The 23,764-nt window shown below is 58.7% G+C and overlaps 3 protein-coding genes across 5 annotated transcripts in view; 1 reads left to right on the plus strand and 2 right to left on the minus strand.

Moving 5' to 3' along the window:
• USP28 (ubiquitin specific peptidase 28) overlaps window positions 1-1,159 on the minus strand; it is a 21,125-nt gene extending 19,966 nt beyond the window's left edge. Inside the window, exon 1 of the mRNA XM_054176194.1 lies at window positions 1,055-1,159. Within this exon, the coding sequence (XP_054032169.1) occupies window positions 1,055-1,090 (36 nt within the window). The 5' untranslated portion in view covers window positions 1,091-1,159. The remainder of the gene's footprint in view (window positions 1-1,054) is intronic.
• On the plus strand, window positions 1,156-10,791 carry LOC104307280 (5-hydroxytryptamine receptor 3A). Its single transcript, XM_054175995.1, has 11 exons — window positions 1,156-1,228; window positions 4,611-4,748; window positions 5,600-5,746; window positions 7,549-7,712; window positions 7,862-7,906; window positions 8,234-8,343; window positions 8,922-9,091; window positions 9,292-9,452; window positions 9,711-9,921; window positions 10,081-10,314; window positions 10,475-10,791. Exons 1-11 carry the CDS (start codon window positions 1,156-1,158, stop codon window positions 10,756-10,758), a joined length of 1,737 nt encoding a protein of 578 aa, XP_054031970.1. The 3' UTR covers window positions 10,759-10,791.
• Window positions 10,792-15,897: 5,106 nt separating this feature from the next.
• The window catches only part of ZBTB16 (zinc finger and BTB domain containing 16), a 55,619-nt gene continuing 47,752 nt past the window's right edge, over window positions 15,898-23,764 (minus strand). For 2 of the 3 annotated variants that reach the window (XM_054176172.1, XM_009908302.2), the window contains 3 exons: window positions 18,965-19,135; window positions 16,870-17,037; window positions 15,898-16,585 (listed from right to left, as the gene is read on the minus strand). In XM_054176172.1, coding sequence (XP_054032147.1) covers window positions 16,356-16,585; window positions 16,870-17,037; window positions 18,965-19,135 — 569 coding nt within the window. In that variant the 3' untranslated portion in view covers window positions 15,898-16,355. The remainder of the gene's footprint in view (window positions 16,586-16,869; window positions 17,038-18,964; window positions 19,136-23,764) is intronic. The other variant, XM_054176173.1, reaches the window with a different exon arrangement.

A 23,764-nucleotide genomic window follows, 5' to 3' on the forward strand; every position in this document is an offset into this window, starting at 1 on the left:
GAGGCTGCTGGAGGGTTTGCTGTTTCCCTGGTCCTGATGTGACTCACCAGGCTCAGCAGTTTGATGAGAAGCTGCAAGCAGGGAAGGGTATGAGAGCAGTGCTGGACTTCAAGGGGGCTCCAGAAATAACAGCATGTGAGGAGGAGGAAGGCAGATGTGGAACTTAAGAGGCACAGATTGAGTCATGGCCTTCGGCCTCCACACCTCGGCTGTGCTTTTATCGTGTCGGGAAAATGGATTTGAAGAGGGCTCCAAGCCCGCCAGCAGCGGCAGGAACAAAGCCTGCACTCCCGGCGAGGCTTTCAGGAACCAGCACCCATCAGCAGCCGCCTCCCGCACACCGTCCTGGCACCACCCCGAGCGCTGGGAAGCTGCTGCCGCAGGACTGAGGCTTTTCAGGGCACAGGGAAGGGTCTCTCTCCGCTCACTCCTGTGGCGCCGGCCCCTCAGAGCCTCCTCTCGTGTCCCAAAGGCACGCAGTACCTGGATGCGGACCTCGGTAGCCGCCCGCAGCGTGAAGGAGCTGCGAGCCTCACGTCGCCACCGGCGCCCGGGGCCTTCCGGAGGCACCTTACGCAGTGCCCTGACGCTGAGCAGGAGCAGGTTTAGCTACTGGGTGCCAGAAGATGCTGCTTCAGAGGGAAAGGAGGAAACTCACTCCTGCTCTTTGCAGGGGACGGAGGCGCCGGGAGGAGCCCGTGCTGGGTTATCTGCTCCCTCTCCCAGCGAGCAGCCCCCAGAGCACCCCCGGGCTGCTCCCGGCGCTCCCAGAGCACAGCAACGGCGAGCGCCAACGACCGCTCCGCACGAACGGCGCAGAACGACGGCTGGTGCCAGACGCCTGCCGAGGCCGTGCCCTCCGGGACGGGATAGGCAAGGCTCCGAGGAGCCGCCTGCCCACGGGCACGGGGGGCAGCGCTACAATCCCCATCGAGGGGTTCCCGGGCCCCCTTCCCACACAGGGCCGCAGGCCCAAGACCCGGGAGGAACGGCGGAGGGTGAACGCAGCACCCCCCCGCCCCGTAGCCCTTCCCCCGCTGCCCCTCGGTCTCACCCCGCCGCCGCCCAGAGCCTGCAGCTCTGCCGTCATCCCGCCGGGACCGGCGCCGGAGCGGGTCCCGGAGCGCAGCGGGGCCCCCGCCGCCCACAGCGCGCATGCGCGGCCGCTCGGTTCCGGCCCCGGTGGAGGCCGCCCGAGGTCCCAGCGCCCACCGGCCCCGCAGTTCCGGTGAGCCCTCCGCCGCCCCGGGCATCCCTCGCCCCACGAGGGGCCAAGCTTGCAGTGGCCGGGGTGCCCCAGGGGCGAGCGCATCCCGGGGCAAACCGAGAGGAAAGGGCGTAACGGCAGAGGGGCCCGGCACCTGCTCCCGGCGTTTCCCAAGCAAGGGGCTGGGGGCTTTGTAGGATCCTGGCCGGACCTGGTGGCGCCGGCAGCTCGTTGGTGCGGCCACCAGCGACTGGGAGCACTGGACCCCACCGATGAGCTGTGGTTCTCACAGCCGGCGAGGCCTGGCAAGCGGAATGCCCTCCTGGCATCATCATCTGCAGTTGCCAGCCTGCCCTTCTTCCCAGCTGTGGTGCTGGCACCACTCCCATCAGAGCCACAGTGTTGTGGGAGGAAGGGGCTTGGACGATGCCACTTCTGTTCCCCTGTTTGCTGATTTCCAACCCAAAGTGCCCTTTTCCAGCTGGATGGGAAAAACCTCCCACGTGCAGATTTTCCCTGGGCTCTCGGGGAGCATCCCTTGCCTTGTGTTTCGGAAGTGGTGTGGGAATCCCTTTCTGGGATGATCTCAGCTCCCACATTCTCACAGATGCTCTGGCTCAATCTGGGAGGAAAGAGGGCAAGGAGGAAGAGTTACCAGGGTTGATAAAGTAGAGCTGAGCAAACTGGTGGTATTATCTAATGTCCCTGATATGCAGAGGGGAAACAAGACACCCAGGACGTTTAAGCGCAGCCTAAGAAATGCTGCCCATTTTCATTCTGCCTGAAGTCTTTCTCATTTTCCCCACAAAATGAAGGCAAAAAAAAGGCCACAATAGCACCAGAGCCCAGCTGCCCACCCCTGCCCAGCACCCTCCAGTGTAAGTCTCCTTAAAAAAGAGAAATAAAAAGGCAGAGATGGTCACACAAGAGCAAACACTGCTGGGACTCGGTCTCAGCAAGGCAGTTCCTGCTTGACCCCAGGCAATATTGTGCCTGTGATGCACGGCTGCCATCCCCACTCGGGAGGAACTGGATCCCCTTCATTAACAGCAATGGTCCCCAAATACCTTCATGTGCTTATTATTGCCCAGCTTTAATGGACAATGAAGCAGTGGCAGAATATTGCTAACACCTGAAGGGTGTCTAATGGAGAGGAAGATTGAGAGGGAAGTGCTTCCCCTGCTTCACTGGGGGATTTAAAGGAGTTGGGCTTATTTGCTGGTGGGGTGAGAATGGGCTTGGTGTTTGCCAGTGGTGATTTTTGGCCTCTCCAATGGTCCCAAACATCCTCCTCCACCTCACCAGCCTTAGCTGTCGGGCAGTGTGTGGCTCCCAGGCTCATGGTCCAGCACCAGAGACCCAAAATGAAAGGCTGCTGCTTTTGAGTATGAAGGAATCACAGAATCACCAAGGTTGGAAGAGACCTCAAAGATCATCAAGTCCAACTTGTCACCACAGACCTCATGACTAAACCATGGCACCAAGTGCCACGTCCAGCAGCTGTCAGCTTGCGTATGTGAAGCAGGAGGGTAAATGCAGCAGCTGAGGTGGAAGGACCTCTCCTTCCTGGGCTCCCAGACAGGCTGTGATTGCTGCCACTGGGCTGCTGAGCTTCCCAAACCATGCTGCCTGCTTCAAGGATGCTGGGCTGCAGAGCATCACTTCCCCCAGGGTTTGAGTAAAGCAGCTTTTCCTCTCTAGGGCATCTCCAAGGCACTGAGCCCTGAGTGTCCCCAGGATGTGGGCCTGAAGATGAGTCAAACTCTCCACCAGCCCCCCATGCATGCACCGTTTTGGGGTGAGAAACACAAGCATCCACTCCTGGTGCTTTGGCCTCTGCTTTGTCCACGAAGCTGCATGAGGCAAGTACCAGAAGAGAGACCCCCATGTGCCCCCCTAGTCCTGGGGACCCTTGAAGCACCTTGAGGATGCCATGAGCCTGAGCATCCCCAAGGACCACTGCTCACAGCAGGGTCCTGCACTCCTCAGCTCCGGTGTGGGGGTCTGCAGCAAGCAGGGCCATGGCAGCGCTGGCAGCCCTGCCTGCATGGTGTTTGTTGCATGTCTCACAGAGTTAAATCACAGCAGACATGCAATTTGGGGAGCACGCCGCTCCCTAATGGTCGGCCATGCGCCGGTGATGGGGCCGGGGCCGGCAGCAGCCGCACCGCCAGGGCTCCTGGGCGATGCTTTATTGCTTTTGACGCTCTGAACGCGCTCTGAAAGGCGAATCCTGGCAGCCTGAGCGGGGCTGCTTCCCTCCCCTGCCTGCGAATCCTGGCAGGCACCGCAGCTGAGACCCTCTCCCTATTCCCACTGTGTCCCCCACAGTGCCCCACCCCACAGAGAGCTCAAACAAAGGCCCCAGTAAGTCCTGTGGCATGGGGTGAGAGCTGCCAAAGGTAATGCTGCCATGGGAACATGGAGCATCATGCTGCATGCATGGGGCTTGGCTTCATTCCTGGTAAGGAGGTGATGAGGAATGCAGGATGTCACTTGCCCCATTGCAGATGGAGAGATGTGGAGATTCATCCTGTCACATCACAGGCCCCCTGTGCCTGTGCCCTTGGGTCGCTGAGACCCCCAAGGTCGCTGCAGCTCCTGGCTAAGCACCAGCTGAAGTTTGCTGCTTGCCTGGCTGAGGTACCTGCTGTTGGAGTGGCTGCCCTAGAAACAAGCCCCCAGTCTCCAGCCTGGCGCAGATCCTAGCAGCAGGCAGATCCAGGGCTGGACATGGGGCTGAGCTATGGGAAGCCTCAGATGCCAGGCGGTTCCCAGAAAAGCAATTAGCACGCAGCAGATCAGAGGGCCAGTAAAATCCCATTATGCCATCTCAGAAAGCAGGTCTGATCTGGGCACTGCCAGTTGATGGCCAGCGTCCCACAGAGCGTCCCGCAAGAGCCCCTGCGCGGCGTGAGGCGAGGCTGTCATAGATCAGGCTAATTAGATATCCGATAACAGGAGGGCTGATAGGAGCTACATTACAATCTCTTTAAGATGAAGATGTAAAACCCGAGGGAGAGAATTCAGAGTTAATGATGCTGCGGCAGCCACTCCGCTCCAGCAGTCGTCGGTCGCATCCTGCCTGTCATGGTGCGGGGGGCAAGAGGAGAGGGGGGCAGAGCGGGGCACGGTCCCCAGCGCCGCGGTGGCGCTGCCCGTGATTTCCATTACCCAGATTCAATAAGGGGAGAGAGCTCGGAGCTGCTGAGCTCCCCGGGAGGTGACTTGCCTGCCACTAACGGAGCCGAGAAATCAAATTAGCCCCGGCTCTGCTCTCGCTCTCTCCCTGACACTGCTGCTGGCAGCCGAGGGGGAGTTCATCAGGGCCGCGCACTAATTCTTATCTCGTTTAAGTGACTCCGCGCTGCCATCTGACGCGATTTGCTCGCTGCGGCTGCAGCCGCGGGCTCCGGGCTCTGCCCGCCACTTCCCCAGCACTGCCAGCAGCTGGCAGCTTCGTGGGGCACCGGCACCTACAGCACATGGAAACGCAGACAGACGGACACTCGGTATAGCAGGGTGCAAGAATGGGGCCAGGGTAGGGCTCCCTGCAGGCAGAGGGACTCTGGCCCCGAGGACAGGATGATCTGGCACAGATTATGCAGCCAGAGCAGGGCGCCAAGCGCTGAACAGGCTTTTCCTCTCCACCATCCAGACCAAGCTTTGCTTGTGGTCTCGTTCACCCAGAGGGTTGAGTGTCTGGGGAACCTCAAGCTGGTCAGAAATGCTGTTGCTTGCTGCAGTCAGCCTGCACATGACAGTGGCTGCAAAACCGACGCCGCCCTCGCCGGGGCGGGGAGGGGGCCAGGGTGGCGGGGGGAGAAGCTGTGGGGTGCTTGGGACAGGTTTGCTGCCTACAAGCAGGGCGCAAAGGGCCAGCAGGCAGCACGTGCTGCCTGAAACCTGCATCCATCAGCGTGTCCATCTTTAGCTGGACAGATCCACCCAGCCATAGGCTGTACAGAGAAGCCCAGGACCTCCAGAGCTCCCCATTTCCCCACTAATTGAAACTCACCCTGTACCAGTGCCACATCTCGGTAAATTCCCAGGTCAAACCCCCTCATCTCAGAGGGTTTCCCCTCAACTTCCCAACTGTTGAGGACTTCCTAGTGCAGCCCTGGCACCTGCAGCATCCTCTTCCCCCAGCTCCTGCTTGCACCTCCAAACCATTTCTCCACAGCCAGGCAGCCAGGCAGGGACCAGGGAGCCCTGGAGGAGCTGGCTGGGTGGGGAGTGGCTGGGTGGGCTCCTCTCACATCATCCCAGTGTGAAACCTGATGCAGCAGGAGAGGCTGGGCACAGCATTAATTGGGCGTTCTCAAAACCCCAACGGCAGGGGGAAAGAGCCAGGAGAGCTGCTTCCCTCTGCTCAGGCTCACTCCTGCACAGAGCTGGAGGTGGGCAGGAGGGACACAGCATCTGGGAGCCAGCGTGGCAGCAGCACAACAGCCATCACAGCCATGACACCCACCACACCCATTGCTCTCGGGGTGCTCCTGGCCCTGCTGCCTCTTGCCTCCACGCTGCAGAGCCGAGGTAAGTGAGGGACCCATGGGCAGGGCTGAAGAGCTGGGGCACAGCATGGTGCTCCTGGCGCCAAAAGGCACGGTGCCACACTTTCCCAAACCCCAAGCACTGCTGCATGGTGTGCAAAGGCTACTCTTTAGAGAGACCTATTGAGAAGCCATGCACCTGGGAGAAGCCAGGAACTGGGAAAGCTCCAGAACAAGAGCCTTGAGGTACTGCCTGCCTGGGCAGCACAGGCTGAGTGCCCATGGCCAGGGAATGTGGCATTGGAACCCAGCTCTGCACGGTGGGTTCAGCGATACAGGGTTTCAAAGGACCCTGGAAGTGTGCAGGGTCCCAGACCTGAGGACAGAGAGGACCAGGGTCATGTCCTGCCTGCATCCCTCTGTCTGGGAGCTGCTGCCTGATCCCCAGCCTGACCAAGGTGGTTTGCTAATATGAGTATTGCATCCCTCAGAGCACGGGGCTGGGTTTTGGGGATGAGAGCCTGTGGGAGCGGTGCTGTGCCTGTGCCTTGTAATCTCAGCTCTGCATGGCACAACACTGACTGCCAGAATGTCCACCAGCCAGCATTGTCATTTCTCATATAACCTTCTTGGAGAAAGCAGGAAAAATACTGCCCTATTTTACACCAGCTTTCAGCAGCTTTGTAACCAGTTAGATACCCTCACTAGGGCATTGTTCCCCACTGCCAAACCTCCTCCTGTCACTAGGCCAACAGAGGTGGCAGGAGAGGAGCAGGAGCAATGATGCTCTCACCTTAGTGATGCCAGGAGTAAGGAGATAGGAAGTTCTGTGTAGATTCACCCACCCCCTTGTGCCAGGGCTGTGCTGAGTTGCACCAGGCGAGCTGGAGCTGAGCACTGCATGTGTGAGGAGGAGAGGGTGAGGGGGGGGGGGAGGAGTGAGGAGGAGCATGACAGAGCCAGCTGCCACCAGCTGCAGCAGGAAAGGCCCCAGCTTGTCCCCAGCACAGTGACAGCAGCTCCTGTTTCCCTCCCCTTGCCCTAATTGCTGCCTTTACACCCCCCCTCGCCGCCTCTGCTGGCTCACCCCTGCCTGGGTGAGGGTCGTGCTCCTGGCCAGCTCCCTAGCATTACCCTCCTCACTCGGCACTGGAGGGGCTGAGGCTGCTGGGTGTTGGGTTTGTAGCTTAAACGACAGGTTGCTGTTCCCAGCAGCTTTTCCCAAGGTCCTGGAGATCTATTCCAATTAGTCCAGGAACTGGACTCCAGGTCTGGGCGTGCTGCAGAGCAAAGTCATGAGTGTGGCTCTGCTGCCCTGGTTCTGCTGTGGTGTCACCAGCTGCTTTGTGGTAAGGGTTAGAGCTAGGGATAGGGTGCTGTGGGCGGTTTGCTCTGCAGTTTAAGCTGCTGGCACCAGCTGAGGGATCTTTGTTTCCTCAGAAAACAGTCACCAAGGTACTTAATAAATACCAAGATGCCCAATACATGACTTTGGTGTCCTGGTTCCTCTCTAAAAGCCCCTGTAAGGAGGCAGTGGTGGGAAACTTACCTGGGGACAGTGACACTCATGTGGCCTCCCACTGCTGGATTCCTGTATCCATCCAGCAGAGGTGGAAGGTGGCAGCACTGCCCTCTGAGTCCCAGCGAGATGACAGCTCTGTTCACCTGCACAGCAGAAGATTATCAATACATTATGTGACAGTTCTGGCTGGTTTCCCGCCAGGATGATCCTGTTTAACTTCAGTGGGAAGCCCCAAGTAAGGGATGGCAGGCAGCAGCATCCCAGAGTTTGCAGTGCACCCTGCCCTGTTGTGAGCATCCCTCCCTCCCTCCCTCTTCTGGCAGGTACCCGCAGGGGGGACCTGACGCCGGAGCCTGCTGAACCTGCCCTGCACCGGCTGAGCCACTACCTGCTGGCACACTACCAGAAGGGCACCCGGCCTGTGCAGGACTGGCGAAAGACCACCAATGTGGCCATTGACCTCATGGTCTATGCCATTCTCAGCGTGGTGAGTCTTCTGCCTTCAGTACAGGCAGCTTCTGTGTGTCCATGGCAAGGGGAGCAGTACCTCGTAGGCAGCATCGTCTGGGGACGCTGTGCCCATCTTCCAGAGTGCCAGTGCCCCCTCTGCTGACACCTGTCTGCTTCTTCCTGCAGGATGAGAAGAACCAGGTGCTGACCACCTATATCTGGTACAGACAGGTGAGCAGAGGAAACCCTGAAGTCAAGCCTCACTCCTCCCATGGGTCCCCACGCCCCTGAAAATGCAGGTTTTCCTGCAGGAGGGATGTACAGCAAGGTGGGACCCATCCCAGGGGAGGGCAAGAGCTCTGTAGGGCAGGAACCTCAAGGTGTGACTTTCATGGTCTGAGCTTCATCCTGTGAGAGCAATGTCTGGAGGCTGAGGCTTTCCTCCCTGCAATGGATGGTGCAGAAGAATGGTTTCCCTGGCAGGGTGCTTGCCTGGGGTTTGGGTGCTGGTGGGCTGGAAGGGACCTGCCCTACAAGCCCTTTCTCCCTCATCCCCAGCACTGGACAGATGAGTTCCTTCGGTGGGACCCGGCGCACTTTGACAACGTGACACAGCTCTCCCTCCCGGTGGAGAGCATCTGGGTGCCTGACATCCTCATCAACGAGTTGTGAGTGCGGCCGGAGGGTAGTGGTGGGGGGAGGGAGCGTGGCTGGACCCCCCGCACGGTGGGCACGTGCCGCCCTGTGCTTTGTATGCCTGGCACAGCGCTGGCAGCCGCTGCGCACTGGGCGAGCTGCAGATGGGAATGGCTCAGCTCTTGGGCTGCTTCCAGCGCTGGCTAACCACGGCCGCCAGTAATTACCCGCGCTGTGCCCGGGTGGGATCCAGAGAGCTGCAGAGAGGCTTTGTGAAGGCAGCACAATGCGAGGGCAGCTGCAGCGCTGCCGGCCCTGCCCGCGAAGCCACCCGGCGTTCTTCCCGCGCCTGGGGCACTCGAGGTGTTCCCCCCAGCTCCAGAGAGCCCCGGGGCAGGGACACAGGCGCTCCCTGGGCTGGAAGAGGACAGGAGCCAGGGCGGGGCAGAGGCGATGCTAGGCAGGCACGTCTGCAGGGGTACTGCCAAGAAAACAGCCGGGGGGGCAACCCCCAGCTCCTGGGCACTTTCAGTCTCAAACACAGCTCAGCATGAGGAGTCTCGACCAAAGGTGCTCCTCGGCCCATGTCTCTGTCCCTCATGCCCCACAGCGTGGACGTCGGGAAGTCCCCCCACGTCCCCTATGTCTATGTTGACCACCACGGGGAGGTGCAGAACCTCAAACCCATCCAAGTGATGACCGCTTGCAGCCTGGACATCTACAACTTCCCCTTCGACGTCCAGAACTGCTCTCTCACCTTCACCAGCTGGCTGCACCACAGTGAGTGCTAGGCGCCCTGCGGCCGCAGGTCGCGGGAAGCGGGCAGGACCCCTTCCGCCGGGCTGCGCTCCGTGCAGAAGGCTGCTCGTCCCTCTAGGTGGCCCCAGCGGATCGGGGATGCAAGCGGGCAGGGCAGGGACCCAGCCCGCAGGAGAGGTGCTAGCAGCTGCACCCCTAGTCCTCACCTCTCCTTCCCACAGTCCGTGACATCAACCTCTCGCTGTGGCGGCAGCCGGAGCTGGTCAAGTTCGACCGGAGCGTCTTCATGAACCAGGGCGAGTGGGAGCTGCTCTACGTCCTCAGCCACTTCCAGGAGTTCAGCGTCAAGAGCAGTGACAGCTATGCTGAGATGAAGTTCTATGTAAGGGTCTTCAGCCAGCGTGTTTCTCAGGGATGGGGCACTAGGGAGGGGCCTTCCCTTTGTCCCCCAGACCACAGTGGTCCTGCCTGTGGGCAGGAGACTTGCAATGCTGAGCCCTTCCTCTAGCTCACCTTAGTGCATCCCACCATCCTCGGCTTGCTTAGCGGAGAGCTGGACCAGCTCAAGCCCTCATTCTGGACCAGCTCAAGCCCTCATTCTGGACCGTCACCAAGCCTTCCCTGTCTCCCTGTCCCACAGGTAGTCATCCGGAGACGCCCCCTTTTCTACACTGTCAGCCTGCTGCTCCCCAGCATCTTCCTGATGGTTATGGACATCGTGGGCTTCTATCTGCCTCCCAACAGTGGTGAGAGGGTCTCTTTCAAGATCACTCTCCTGCTGGGCTACTCAGTTTTCCTCATCATCGTATCTGACACGCTGCCAGCTACTGCTGTTGGCACCCCGCTGATAGGTACAGTGGTGCTGTCTGCCCAGCAGCTGCCATGGCAATCCTGGGCCTGGAGCAGCAGGAGCTTCTGCTCTCTACAGATGTGGGCAGGGGGGACCCACTCAGGACCATACCCTGAGTGTAAGCCTTTACAGGCCACTCACCTAGATGGCATCTCCACAGGCATCTACTTCGTGGTGTGCATGGCACTGCTGGTCATCAGTCTGACCGAGACCATCCTGATAGTGCGCCTGGTGCACAAACAGGACCTGCAGCCCCATGTGCCCCCATGGGTGAAGCACCTGCTGCTGGAGCAAGCCACTGTCCTGCTCTGCATCCGGGACAGGACTGCATTCATCCAGAGCAGGACGCAGAGCATGGACATCTCTGGGCAGGCAGAGAACAATGACAGCACAGGTGAGGGCTGCACAGAGGGGGCCCAAGAGAAGGACAGGGGAGTAGGTCCTGAGTATCCATCTACATCTCTGCAGTCCCCCTTTGCATGCTTAGGTCACCTGCAGAAATCCTGGCTCCCATCTAAATGGATTTTCTCCCTTTACCTCTCTCGACCCTGCAGCAAAGCTGAACCCCTACAGCTGTGAGGACCCTCGGGAGCGTGAGGCAACAGGGGACACAAGGGCCAGGCTGGCAGAGGGCTCCCCACTGGTGCTGGGGGTCCTACGTGAGATCACTGCCATCCGCCGCTTCCTGGAGAAGCGTGAGGAGTTCCGTGATGTTGCCCGCGAGTGGCTCCAAGTGGGCTACGTGCTGGACGTCCTGCTTTTCCGGGCATACTTGGTGGCAGTCCTGGCCTACAGCATCACACTGGGCACCCTGTGGTCGGTGTGGCGGGATGCCTGAGTGGCCCCCGCCGGTGGGGACAGGACCAGGAAGGACCCCATATGCTGCCCCCTCCAGCCTAGTCCCCCCACCGCCTTCCCTCAGCATCACCCGGACACGAGTCGAGGGGCTGACGGAAGCACCGAGCACCTATGGCCCTGCCTAAGCCTGGCACCATGGTACCTCCCGCCCTAACCCCGGAGCTCCCCCGCACCGGTCCCACCGCGGCCGCTGCTTCAGCACCGCGGACAGCGGCACCGCACCAGCCCCGGCCCTAGGGGGTCCCCGCCGCACCGGGGGTCTCTGCTGTACAGGAGGTCCCGCTGTACCGGGGAGTGTCTGCCGTACCTACTCCCTAAGGTCTCCACTGTCCCCAGGCTCCTGCACCTTTCTCCCCGGCTGTCCTGAAGAAGCTGCATGCAGGAAGCACCGGGGGGCCACCAGCCCATGTACCCTTCTCCATTACTCTCCCCACCTGTCAGGCTCCATACACGTCTTTGTTCCTTGCATACTTGCCCAGCAGATCCCCAACACATTCCTGCCTAGTGGTGAACTAGGAGAGAACCAGTGCCAGCCAGTGGCAATCAAACAGAGGGGTGAATGGGACTGGATATGGGGCCAGACAGTGCTGGAAGGGTCCCTGATTGCTGCCGCAGCTCTGCTCTGTCCCCCTGCTCCCTCTGCCAGGGCAGAGGTGTGAGGCCTAGAGGAGTGGAAAGAACCAGAGCAGGGAGATGAGCCCAAACCACATGGAGCAGAGCTGGCTAGTGTGGTACCCACCGCCATTTCAGAGCTGGAGTGGCAGAGAATTGTGACCAGAAACACCAACAGTGCTTTCAAAGTGGTCCCCAGCCCCACCATGCTGGCCCAAGACCCTGCAGAGGTGCAGCCTGCTCTCACATCAGTGACATACCTGTGCAGCCAGCGTGGGCACCATCCTGGAAGCACCAGCAATGACGTCAGGACTCATCTTTGCATGTGGCTGAGCTGTGACCGGTGGGAGGAGGTAGGTTGACAGCACCTGGCCCTGCTACATTCACCACCAGGACCCCTGGCCTCAACCCAGGGCCTTGGCTTGCTGTCCTGGAGCCATCACCTGCAGGAAAACTGCCTGCTGAGTGACGGGGTGCTGAGGCCGGGTGGAGCGGGCTCCTGCCAGCCGCAGCCCCTGCTCACGCGCTGATGGTCTGTAAGTGGCTGCCTATTGATGAGGTGTCCAGTTAAAGAGTTGGTGAGACACTAAATCAGCCGATTGATCCTGCCAAGATCAATGGTGCTACAGAGCCGATCACCACGGCGGGCAATTAACACCTTCTGGAATGAGCTCCCTCCGTGTAACATCAAACGCTCCAGCAGACAAATCCAATGGGCACATTGACCTGGGCACGCGGTGCCGCCCAGCCTGGGCGCTCCAGAAGGGGACACGGCAGGACCCCTGAGCCACTCTTGCCATCCCTCTGGACTCCACTTGAGGACCTTCTGCTTGATGCTCACCTGTGCCTGCTGCATCCCACGGATCACGCTGGTGGCCACTAAGTCCTTGTCCTCCCTAGTGCTTGGAAGCCACCCCACACCTGGCCTGACCCCTCAGTGGTCCCTGCCGCCTGTCAGAGGAGCCTGCCCATACCAGAGGGAAGATCCAGCTTCTCCCTTTGCCCTCTTGCTGCTTTGGAAAGTGCTGCAGATGGGGAAAAAGTTCCAGGCCTCCCTCCAAGAGGCGCCTGGATTTTCCTCTTAAAAAAAAAATTTAAAAAATCAATAAATCTGAATCTAATCTCCTAATAAAGGTTTAATGAGGACATAATGTTGATGGAACAGAACATTGTTGCAGCATAATCGCTCCCAGCTGCTGCATGAGCGTGCAGACAAAGGCCTGGCCTGTGACAATTTCCCTGTTATTATAACAACGTCTTTGTCCTGGGCCAAACGCTGGAGAGGGCTTTCCACCCCCCATCTCCTGGGCTTCCACCCCCCATCTCCTGGGCTTCCACCCCTCATCTCCTAGGGTTCTAGTTCCCTTCTCCCAGGGATGCTGCAGCTGGCAGTTTCCAGAGGTTCCACCAGGACCACTTCTGCTTGCCTCAACCAGGACTAAAGTTCTCTCCTCTTGCCCAAAGCCTCCTTGAAGAGCTGTGCTGAGACGGGAGACAGGGACCATGCCCAGGACCTCAGGGTGGGCTTGAAGGCTCCCAAAATCAGTAGGAAGCTCCAGAGCAGGTGGTGAGCCTGGCCTTGTTGCTGGCACAACAGAGCAGCCCAGCACATGCCCTCCAACCCTTGAAAAGAAAAAGTGATGTTCTGCCCCCTGTGACTGCAGCCATGATGGAGTTAATGTTACCACATCACAGTGCCAGGGCGGGTGGCAAGCGGCACCCAAGGGGCCCATGCAATGCCCACTGGGCACAGGCAGAGCCCCATGCTGCTGGTAGTGCCCGCCTGGCCCTGCCGTACAGTTTGCCGCAGTACAAAAGCGGTGCAGGCGCCGCTGTTAATGTAGTCAGTAAATAAATAAAGGAGGACTTAAGCTTAGTGTACAGCAATCAGTCGGGAACCACGGGATAATTAACGCGGCGGGGGGCCGGCCGCCGCTGCCGGCAGGTTTAAATGAACGACTTCACTTTCATTGAGGCAAACCCGCTCCGCTCCCTGGTGAGCCGCAGGCGGGCAGCGGCTGCGGGCCCCAGGACCAGGGATGCGGTCTGCTCCCCATCCACGCCTGTGTCAGCGTCTCCCACCCATCAAGGCTGGTTCAGGGAGTGACCCCCGGGAGAGACCTCCCCCCAACACGGCCCCGGGGAGCTGAGTAACCCCCACTCACCACCACGGGACTCTTGTGGATCACCCTGAGCCAGTGGGATGCATCCTTCCTCCTCCTCCTCCTCCCAGGCACAGGAACAGCAGACGGCAGGCCGAGACAACGGAATTAACTTTATTGTTTGTTTTTTGTTTGTTTTCTAACTGCAGATCCAAGGTATACAACTGAACATTGCTATCTTCCTTATGACTTATAAATAAAAATACAAAAAATGTTCACTACAAAAAAATCTACCGTTAGTAGGATGTAAAAAATATTCTCTTTGCTATAGAAGGCACAAACTTCACTTAGTGACACATGGAGAGAAAAAAACCTGCAGCAGTTATATTCTTCTTTTTTTTTTCCTTTTTATCTTTTTTTTTTTTTCCTTTTTCTCTTTTTTCTTTTTCTCTTTTTTTTTCTTTTTCTATTTTTTTTTTTTTTCTCTTTTTTTTTTAATTCCTCTGTCAGAAACACTGAAGTCTTACAAAGAAATGCATCTGAATCTACACAGGACGAAGGCAGATGCGGAGAGCTGCAACTAGGAGACACCACAACTGGGTTGGCTTTTTTTTTTTTTTGTATTTTTTTTTTTCCTTCTTTTTCTTTGTTTTTCAGGAAACTTTTAGCTAATGGCATCTGTGGCTAGAGGACAGAGAGGACGCGCAAGCAGAACCGCAGGGGAGCGAAAGGCGAGGGGAGAAGGTCGTACAAAAAATAGGAACTGATAAGATACTCTGAGAAAACCGAAGGGGACTTGGGGGCACCTTCTGCGCCCGGGCTCACAGAGGTGCTGAGGTAGACGGAACGAGGACAGCGACGGAGCCGAACCACGAGCGGCGACACAGAGCAACGGGACGGGCAGGTGGGCATCACGACACCAACGACAAGCCAGGGGAGGGGACCCGGGGCCAGGGCCCCGCGGGGCGCTTGGTCCTCACTGCTAGCGTACACATATATATACTTCTATATATATGGAGGGGCGTTGGGGGCTGCGCCGTGGCGTGCCACAGCCTGCCACGCCATGGCAAACAGATACAGGGGCCTGCGCCCAGGGCACCGAGGCATGGCACAGCATGGTGGCATCGCTCCCACACTGATCCCAACGGGCACTGGGGGAGGGAGGGAGGGAGGGAAGGGGCTGGTGGAACGGGGGGGCAGGTTAAAGCAAAAATAAAGCCACGTGAGCTCGCCCGTGCGCTCCGCGGCACCCGCGGCCAGCAGCCACCGTGCACACGACGGAAATCGCAGCAACTTTCCGTGTGAGAGTTCTGGGGACTTTTAGTAGCTTTTTTCTTCTTTTTTTTTTCTTTTTCCTTTTTTTTTCACTTAGGCACAACAATGAAACGAGCTGCTCTCCACAGTCACATCCCGGATTGTACAGCAGCAGTGGCTGCGCCCAGAGGCAGACTCACAGGCACAGCTGGGCTGGCGTGCCAGGGAGGATGCTGCTCCTGCACCCCTGCTCAGCACTGGGAGGGGTGGGATGTGCTCTGCATCCCAACGCGTGAGGGGCTGTCGGCACCCTCCAACCCGCAGCTGGGCACCGTCCCACTCCCCCGGCTCTTCTTCCCCAATTTTGACCCAAACACAGCAAAATGACAAAAAAAAAAGCAGCGGCTGCAGGCGCTGCATGGGATGGAAACTGCAGAGCCTGCGTCTGCCAAGGAGAAACACAACAAAAACAAACACAAGAGGTAGCTTCAGAACCGACACCCCCGGCCCCGTGGGCCAGGCAAAAAATACCAGTTTTGGTAAGGATAATGCACAACAGGAGGCCGGCAGGGACAGCACCACGCCGCTGCACCACCCCTCCGCCACCAGCACTGGGCGTGCACCTTCCCGGCCACGCCGCCCCCTGTCCCCCCCAAATCAATAAAAGCTCATGAGGTCACAAAAAAACCGAGGTAATTTCAAGTAAAATGTGCTAAATGCGGAAATATTCCAAAAGAAAGTTCAGAAAAACCGAACGAAAAGCAAAAGAAGCGGCGAGCGAAGCCGCCTGCCACTGGGCACCCCTCACTGCTGGGCTCCTGCAGCCGAGGGCTGGGCAAAATAACCACACTCAGCTCCTTCCTGGCATCTTGAATCAGCAGAAAGAAGATCCTGCCCCTGTTCAGATCAATGCCATGCACCGGCAGCACCCACACTGGCACCGACCACGCATCACCAAACCATCTGCATCTCCCGGGGAAGGCAGGGGAAATGCACAGAGAGGTCTTTGGTCATGGGGAGGGCAGCAGGTTCTGCGTGCATCTCACAACTGCCCAGCTCTCACCTGGTGGTTCTGTGCCTCAAACACCCTCCTCCAGTCAGGATCCCCCTGGGGATGCTCTCGCTGTATGCTGGCATTCTCCCACCAGCCCAACGGTGCAGGAACCCTCCTGTAACAGGGGCTGAGCCCCATGCAGGGCTGTGCCCCATGTATGAGCTTGGGTCCTCAGCAGGGCATCCACAGTGGGGTCCGCGTGGTGACAGAGAACACCAGAAGCCTTCCCAGTGCACTGGTGATGCCGGTGCACACTTTCGTCTTTCCTACGTGGTCTTCCCAGCAGTGCTGGGGGCGAATGCCAGCAGTGATGGAGAGGCCAGCCAGGGAGCAAGGGGAGAGAGCCCCCCACAGCAAGGGCGGCCGGGGAGGGCATGCAGAGGCGGCGGGGGCTGGTGCATCCCCCCATTCCAGCGCAAGCCGCAGGATCCTTTGGGCGAGAAGCAATGAACAAGAACCAAAAAGAAACAAGGCCGTGGACGCTGCGGTTTGGTGGTTGTTTTTTTGCCCAGTCCTCCTCCGCCACTCGGCCCCACCGCCCCTGCGCCACCTCCCTCAGACATAGCAGAGGTAGAGGTAGGTCTTCTCTATCCGCCAGTCGGTTGGGATCTCCTCCGGCTTGTGGCCCTTCATGTGCTTCTGCATGGCGGAGAGGCTGGGGCAGTACTCCAGGCAGATGGTGCACTGGTAGGGGGAAGCACCGTTGTGGGTCCGGAGGTGTTTGATCATGGCTGAGTAGTCCCGGGAGCGCTGGTGGCACAGCTTGCACTCAAAGGGCTTCTCGCCTGTGGGAGATGGGGACATGGGGCCGTCAGTGGGGGGGACACGGGGCTGTCAGCAGGGGCCGGTCGGTAATTAACTGCCCGGCATTGACAGTGCCGCGGCAGGCACAGCCGATAGCCGAGTAATGAACGGCAAAACCGATCCGGCTATTGATCCCCTGATCATGCTGGCTGTGTGCGGTGCAGCCGACGATTGGTTATCCGCTGCTCTGTGCTGCCGGCATCTCCACTGGGGAACAAGCCTGGCAGTGCTGGCCTCACCGGAGACCCCCCACAGCAGCACCTACCTGTGTGGACCCGATAGTGGGTCTCCAGCTGGTGCTTGAGGCTGAACTTCTTGCCGCAGCCGTTGCACTCGTAGGGCTTCTCGCCAGTGTGGATGCGCTTGTGGCCCTTCAGCGTGCTCTCGTCGCGGAAGCAGCTGCCACAGAACTCGCACTCGTACGGGTGGTCACCTGCAGGCAGACACTGTGTGTCAGAGCCACCGCACCCGGCCAGAACAAGCTCTCCAGCATGGACTTAGCCCGGCACCTGCCCTGGGGATGGAACATCCCACACTGGTGTCCACATCCCTGTGCAGAGGGGACGCTTGGGTCTGCTGTGGGGTAAAGCCAACAGTGGGCACCGCTACCTTCCTGCCACCAACGTCCTGGCTTTTGACCTGGCATCACTGGCATGGGCCTGGCCCAGGCCTCTCCCGCGCTCCACACCGGGCAGCTGATAAATGAACTCTGGTCTGGCACCAAAGGCAGAATGATTTGAAGGAAAGGTGAGGGCTCCAGCTACTTATTTATTACAGCCGCGAAGGCAAGGACAATAAAGATAGATTGATCGTCCGAGACTTTCTTCATGAATATTTAAATATTACTGATTTGTCTTGTCACTGTAATTACAATTTCTCTGTGCCGCATATCCTACAAGCACAGTTTATGGTAAAGAATGGCGAACTGTATTTCACTTGTCCTGCTGCAGATGTGCAGAGCTGCCAAGCGTGTAATGTTCCCTGCATTTCATACATTTTCTTCAGCTGTGAAGGCTTAAGTCATCCACAATGACCTACGTTTTTTCATTATCCTCGTGTCAAACTGCACTCGTGCCTGGGCATAAATTGTCCTTCTCGTTATATACTCACATGCCTGCGCTTTCGCTTCCTCCTCAAAATGATATTTTACTCTCTCCTCGTGTGCCACAGCAGAGCCTCCTGGCCCCTCGCCCCCTCCCACAGCTGCTGCCTGGGCACCAGGGGAGGATGGGGAGGACGCTCCAGGACCCTCTCCAAAGGCTGGTGGCAGCTGCGTGTCACCTCCCTGTGCCCAATTCCAAATCGCTGCCTTGGATTGGGATCCTTCAGTCAGACAGTGAGGAGGCTGACAGCATTTCCACGCTTTCTCAGTTTTCAGAAGCTATGCTCATGGGAGCCTGGGTCCCTGGACCGCTCCAGTCGGATGGACCGCTCCACGCCGGATGGAACCACGCAGCATGATTAAACGACCTGAGGCACCGATGATCCTGGTGCTTCTCCACAGCCAGGAGCTGCTAACGCGGCAGGGTTGGGGTGGGACACGCACGGCCCGACCCGCAGCCCAGGTCAGCGGATTACCAGCTATGAATAGCCACGGGGCTCAGCATTAACGTGCTTAGCAGCAGCATGCCATGCCTGTTTCCCACATTGGGACCCTGAGCCCAGGCACATGTGTAGGTCTGGCAGTGGGGATGGAGTCACGCTCCTGGGGTGCTATCTGCACATTCCCCCAGCAGCCACTTTACTCCCCACTTCTGAGGCTGTCTGCACGAGTGCTGCTTCACAGGGGAAAGGAGAAGGCCATCCTGCCTCAGCACGCATTTCCCTCCCTGCTGCTAACAACAGTGCAGCTGAGGAGGGCACAGGAGCCTCCATCTGGTGTGGGCAAGAGCCGGGATGGTGCTCACTGTGTGTCTAGAACCTCTCTCCCTGCCACCCTCTGGTCCCACCCGGGATGCTGGCAGAGGAGCTGAGGACACGGTGCAGGTGGTCTGAGGACACGGTGTGAGGCTGTCGGAGCCGCTCTCTGCTCTTGAGCCCAGCCTGCCCCGGTGGGCTGCGGCGCTGCAGCACCGGTTACACGTAGCGCAGGTCGCCCTAATCCCATTAGGGCTGAGCACCAGCTGATTATGTGCATCTACCGCCCCTAAGCCGTGAAGGCGGGCACGGCGCGCAGTCCCCGCGGGTCACGTCACCTCGCACCAGATCAACTTATCACACGCAGCCTCCCTTTGTGCCAGCACCCCGGTGCTGGGCACCACCACGCTTTAGGGCAATTTCACCTTTCTGTTTTCACAAGGGGGACAGGAGCCTGCCCGAGCCACACCAGCCCCAAGCCCCGCGCCGTGTCAGTGCCATACCTGTGTGGGAGCGGAGGTGCCTCTTGAGCGCAGTGTGGCTGGGGAAGGTGCGGTTGCACTCGCTGCAGATGTAGCTCCGCACCCCGGCATGCACCTCCATGTGCTGCTGCAGGGCACTCTGTGTCTGGAACCGCTTCCCGCACAACAGGCAGAACACAGCCATGTCCGTCCCTGCGGAGAGTGAGAGACAGCTCACACACCACCCACGGACCCCATGCCACCGGCCCTCTGCCCTGCCTGCTATCTGGGGGCATCCCTGCTCCCACTCAGCAGCATGGAAGATGCCTCTGCAGTGGGGAGGAAACGCCTGCAGCAGGAGGGACCCCAAGATCTGTGGCATTCCCAGTGGAATGCTGGAGGGGAGCTGGGGGTTTTATTGCCTTGAGGCAGCTGGACGCCCCATCTCTGTGATGCCCCAAAGCAGGGAAGCTGCTGGGTGGTCACCACTTTCGCTCAGATCCACGAGAGCTGCTGCGCTCAGGCCTCACAATGCCCAGGGGAAGGGGAGTCCAGAACGCACCATGAAAGCCACCATGGGGAACAGGAGTGGATGCAAGAGGGTGACACATCCACCCCTGTACTGTGTACAATCTGAAGCCCTGACACAGACACCAGCTCCACCCTGCCAAACATGGGTGCCAACCCAACACCTCAGGGAAGGCAGGGCAGAGCCCAGACCCCAGATACCTACACCCCAGAGATGCCAACACCAGCCCCTCCTGCTATTAACCAGTTTGTTTTTGTTTATGTGCAGCTGATTGCTCGGGACCTGTGAGCCAGCTCAAATTGTGTTGTGTGGGGAGATTAAGCAAATAGGAGCAAGCTTTTTGCAGACATTAAAATGTGAGTACTATGGAAATAAAATTATCTAGGAAATTGTATTAGCAATTCATTAGCAGCAGCGAGATGTTCAAGGTACCCAGCGAATCTGTGCTGCCTTTAGGAACAGGCAGGGTGGGGGCTGCTTGCCACACTACCAAAACCAGCTCCAGGGACTCAGGGATGAGGTGGAGTCGCTGGAGATGAACCCATTGGGATTGGGAAATGGTGGGCAGTGAGCACCTGCTGTGGCAGTGTTGGCATTGTTGGCACTGTGGTCCTGCCTGGTGTGCAGGCAAGTGCCAGATAAGGATGCTCCCCCAACAACACCCTGCTGGCAAGCCCCACGCCTCTAGCCTAGGGACTAGCTTGGTTGACCAGCATCCTCGAGAGCATCATCATGAGTGCCACACTGTCACCCACCTTGGCATGGTGGCACACCGGTGCCAGCCCTGCCCGGCAGCTCTGAGGGTGCAGGGGGGACACACCCCCAGCCTCGGCTGCCCAGAAACACTCCAAAATCTGCAGAAATCCCTCAGTGCAATGGGAATAAAGGCAGCGAGAGGCGGCCCCGCACAGGAGCTGCCTTTTTCCCTCCGCAGGGATTTATCCCGGGGAGGGGGGTGTGCAGGCTCCCAAGCCCCCCACGCAGCTGTGGACAAAACGCTCCCGAGACAAAAAAAATTAAGGAAAAAAAGGAGCCAGCCCCGAACGGGCCGTGCGAAGCAAATCCTGAGAGGTATGCGGCCCCGCGGCCCTCGGCGGCCCCGGCGGTGACAGCAGGACGGGTCAAAGGTCCCCGGGGCTGAGCCCCCAGCGCCGCGGCCAGCTGCGGAGCGGAGGCCCCGGCCGGCGGGACGCCGGCCCCGATAAATCTGCCGCCAGCAGCCCCTGCTGGGGCCGGGGACAATGGGCTCCCGTGGGGGCGGAGGGCAGGACAATGCCGCCGGGCCGGCGCGCGGGGCCGTAACAAATCCTCCCTGGCACCGTAGGGCCCTCATTTGTGAAACTAATTGGCCCCCGCTTGAAAAAAAGAAACCGGGCCGACTTCATCAGCAGCAGCGATGGGATCGAGCTGCCTCCGCCTTGCTCGGGGCGATGTGCCCGCTGGCCCCGGCGATGGGCATCGCCCTGGGGTGCTGCTTGCAGGCGCCCACATGAGGAATCTCTTGGCTGGCTTTGTTTTTCGGTAGATTGTCAGTTAACAAACACAGCCCAGCTGGGCAGGTCGCCTGGCACAGCCTGTGGATGCAGCTGGTGTGAGCTGCCCTCCATGAGCTGAGCATCCACGGGGGTGAAGGCTGGTGCCAGCCCTGTGTGGAGGTGGGGGATGCCAGAGGCAGCCCTGCATCCCGTCCCATCCCAGCAGTGGGATGCACAGGTCCAGGGTCAGGCACCATTCAATTCAGTGCCAGGGCCCTGCCACTGGAGCTCTCCAGCAGCCAAGGGGCACAAGACCCAGCTGGGTTCTGCTGAGCACCATCCTGCTGTGAGTGCTCTACTCAGCTGATTGTTTATTTTGAGCTACACATGCAGCGACGGAAGACCGGATGTGAGGTGGAAGAAGATGGGAAAGCTCACGAGAGGGGGCCTGGGGTTACTGCCAGCCCTGATGCAGCCACACTTTGGCAGTACCAGGCTTGCTGCAAGGAGAGCTGCAGCAGGTGACACGCGTGGGAACTTGGGCTCCCAGTCAGAGAACATCTCTCCACTCCCAGCTGGAGAGGGTCCCTCTCACCCCCAGCACATCTCTGGGCCCTCTGCCTCAGCAGCCCCGAGCCAGCCCTCAAGCCGGGGAAGAAAAATCACCCCCGATAAAGCAGCACTGCCCCCCCAAACCAGTGAGAGATGGATTTATTCATCTCCCTGACGGTTTAATGGTTTCTCCCCTTTTTGCGGGAAGATGATTACAAATTAAGCAGCATTTAAACGCTTTTTACTGTCAACAATTAAAGGGGCGAAGGCAGGCAACCAATTCATTCCCCGGGAAACGCAGCGGCTCTCGGCGGGCGCCGCTGGCCCTTCCCTCTACTGTACACCACACAATGGCCCCGAGCACCCCATTAATTTTGCAGCACGTCCAAAGGCAAATTAAAATATAAAAAGACCCTGGGCACAAAGATAGATACTGAGGGAGGGGGCAGCATAGGTCAAGCTCGTGGAATTAAATTCTTAGCAGCTGGGGAGGTTTAAGTGCAGCCCCCAGTACGGCGCACTCGGTGCCACCTTTGCCCACCATCCCCAGCACCCAGCAGCTGTGAACCATGAGCAGGCTTTGTGCTGCTGTGGATTTGGAGGTGGACACCGGAGCAGGTTGGGGTTTGGACGCTGTTTGGCCTCCTTGTGCAGAGCGGGTTTCAATAGCTGGTGGTCTGAAGTCTAGGGCTCAGGGAGGAAAAATCCTCCAGCCGGCAGCCTGGAGCTCCCCATCCCAGCTCCCCTGCTGCTCAATCCCAACATAAGGCAACGGCCAGAGGTGCAAAGACGAATGACACGTAAGGTGCAACGGCCGGGGCCTGTCCGAGCCGTGGCAGGCGTCAGGGCAAGGGCCGCAGCAGCCATCCCCACGCGGAGCACTGCACCACCTCCCGCCCACCGCCTCCACCAGAGGAGGGACTGCACCGAGAGCCGCGTGGCGCTGGGCGCGGCGGACGAGGGGCTGCCCACGGCACCGGCAGGGAGCCAGGTAGCTCCCGGCGCAGTTTAGGATGCAGGAGGTGCGGCGGCGGGAGAAAGGCGACACGTCCCCTTTAAAAGGAAATATAATTTACAGTGTGCAGCCAGGCGGGCCGTAGTTTCAATCTCGTTTACTATAGAGAAAACTCTGCTAGCTGTTCTCTATCCCACAAATCCGATTTAATCAGACAAGCCAGCCAGCGTGGCTTGAAGTAAAAACGGATAATTAGTAAACAGAGAGCTACTTCAGTGCTTCATTGGCATTCGAGCCGGGCTAGTGTGTCGCATTTAAAATGCAGTCTGATGAAGTTTACAAAATCAAACCATTTGTTACTCCTATTGAAGAGGCTTCAGGCCACTTGCAATTAAATTGGAATTAGTGCTCAGAATGAGATACAGCAAATTCATACTAAAAAGGGATCTGACTTTCAGACATTTGACTTCAAGTTTTCCCTCCTGTGCGCCTGCGCCGGCTCCACCACCGAACCCGGACCCCCACTGCAGGTGGGTGTAGGGCAACCTGGGGATGCTCTGGTGGCAGGAAAGGGGGACCTGAAGGGGACCAATGCCCTGCTGCTGGTGAAGCATCCTCTGCCTAGCCCTGGCAGTGTGGCTCTGGGGATGCCCAGGCATGCAGAGCCCAAATGGGATACACAAACCAAACTGCCCCTCCCCAAGCCCTCCTCTCCATGCTGCCATCTCTTCCCTGCCTCTCCTCTGAGCAGTGTTACAAGAGAAGGACTGAGGCAGATCTGTCCATCCACAGCAGCCATAATCAATAGCATCACAAACCGTATCCAGGGGCTGTGCAGGGGCACGCTGGGAAGGCTCCTGTGTCACTACAGGCATGAGGGTGCACACTGACAGAGCTGCCTCTCACAGACACCGGAAAGCCCTCAAACCCTCCACTCATCCCGCAAGTTCGGGATCATCACCAAGCCTTGCTGCTCCATCAGGCTCCACATCTGACACCATCTCTCACGCCAGGCACGTGCCACAGAGCTGCACTGAGCCTCCTGCTGTCGCTGGGCTGGGGGCAGGCAGCTCCAAAGCATTCTGGCCACACAGAGCAGGAGCCCAAGGGCTGCTGACTCTCCTGAGAGGGGATTCTGGGGACATTTGACGGTGTTCTGTCAGTGTGGCAAAGGCTTCTTACAGCCTCCACCACCCGGACAATACTGCTGGCTCCAGTGGAGGCTGGAGGCTGCATGCTGCTTGCAAGCATGAAAAGCAGCATCAGGGGAGGGAGAAAACATCTAGAGAGCTGCAGGCAGCTCTCCCTTATAGCCCTGCCCACGAGAAAGT

This window comes from Dryobates pubescens, chromosome 34 (assembly GCF_014839835.1).
Source record: "Dryobates pubescens isolate bDryPub1 chromosome 34, bDryPub1.pri, whole genome shotgun sequence".
NCBI lineage: Eukaryota > Metazoa > Chordata > Aves > Piciformes > Picidae > Dryobates > Dryobates pubescens.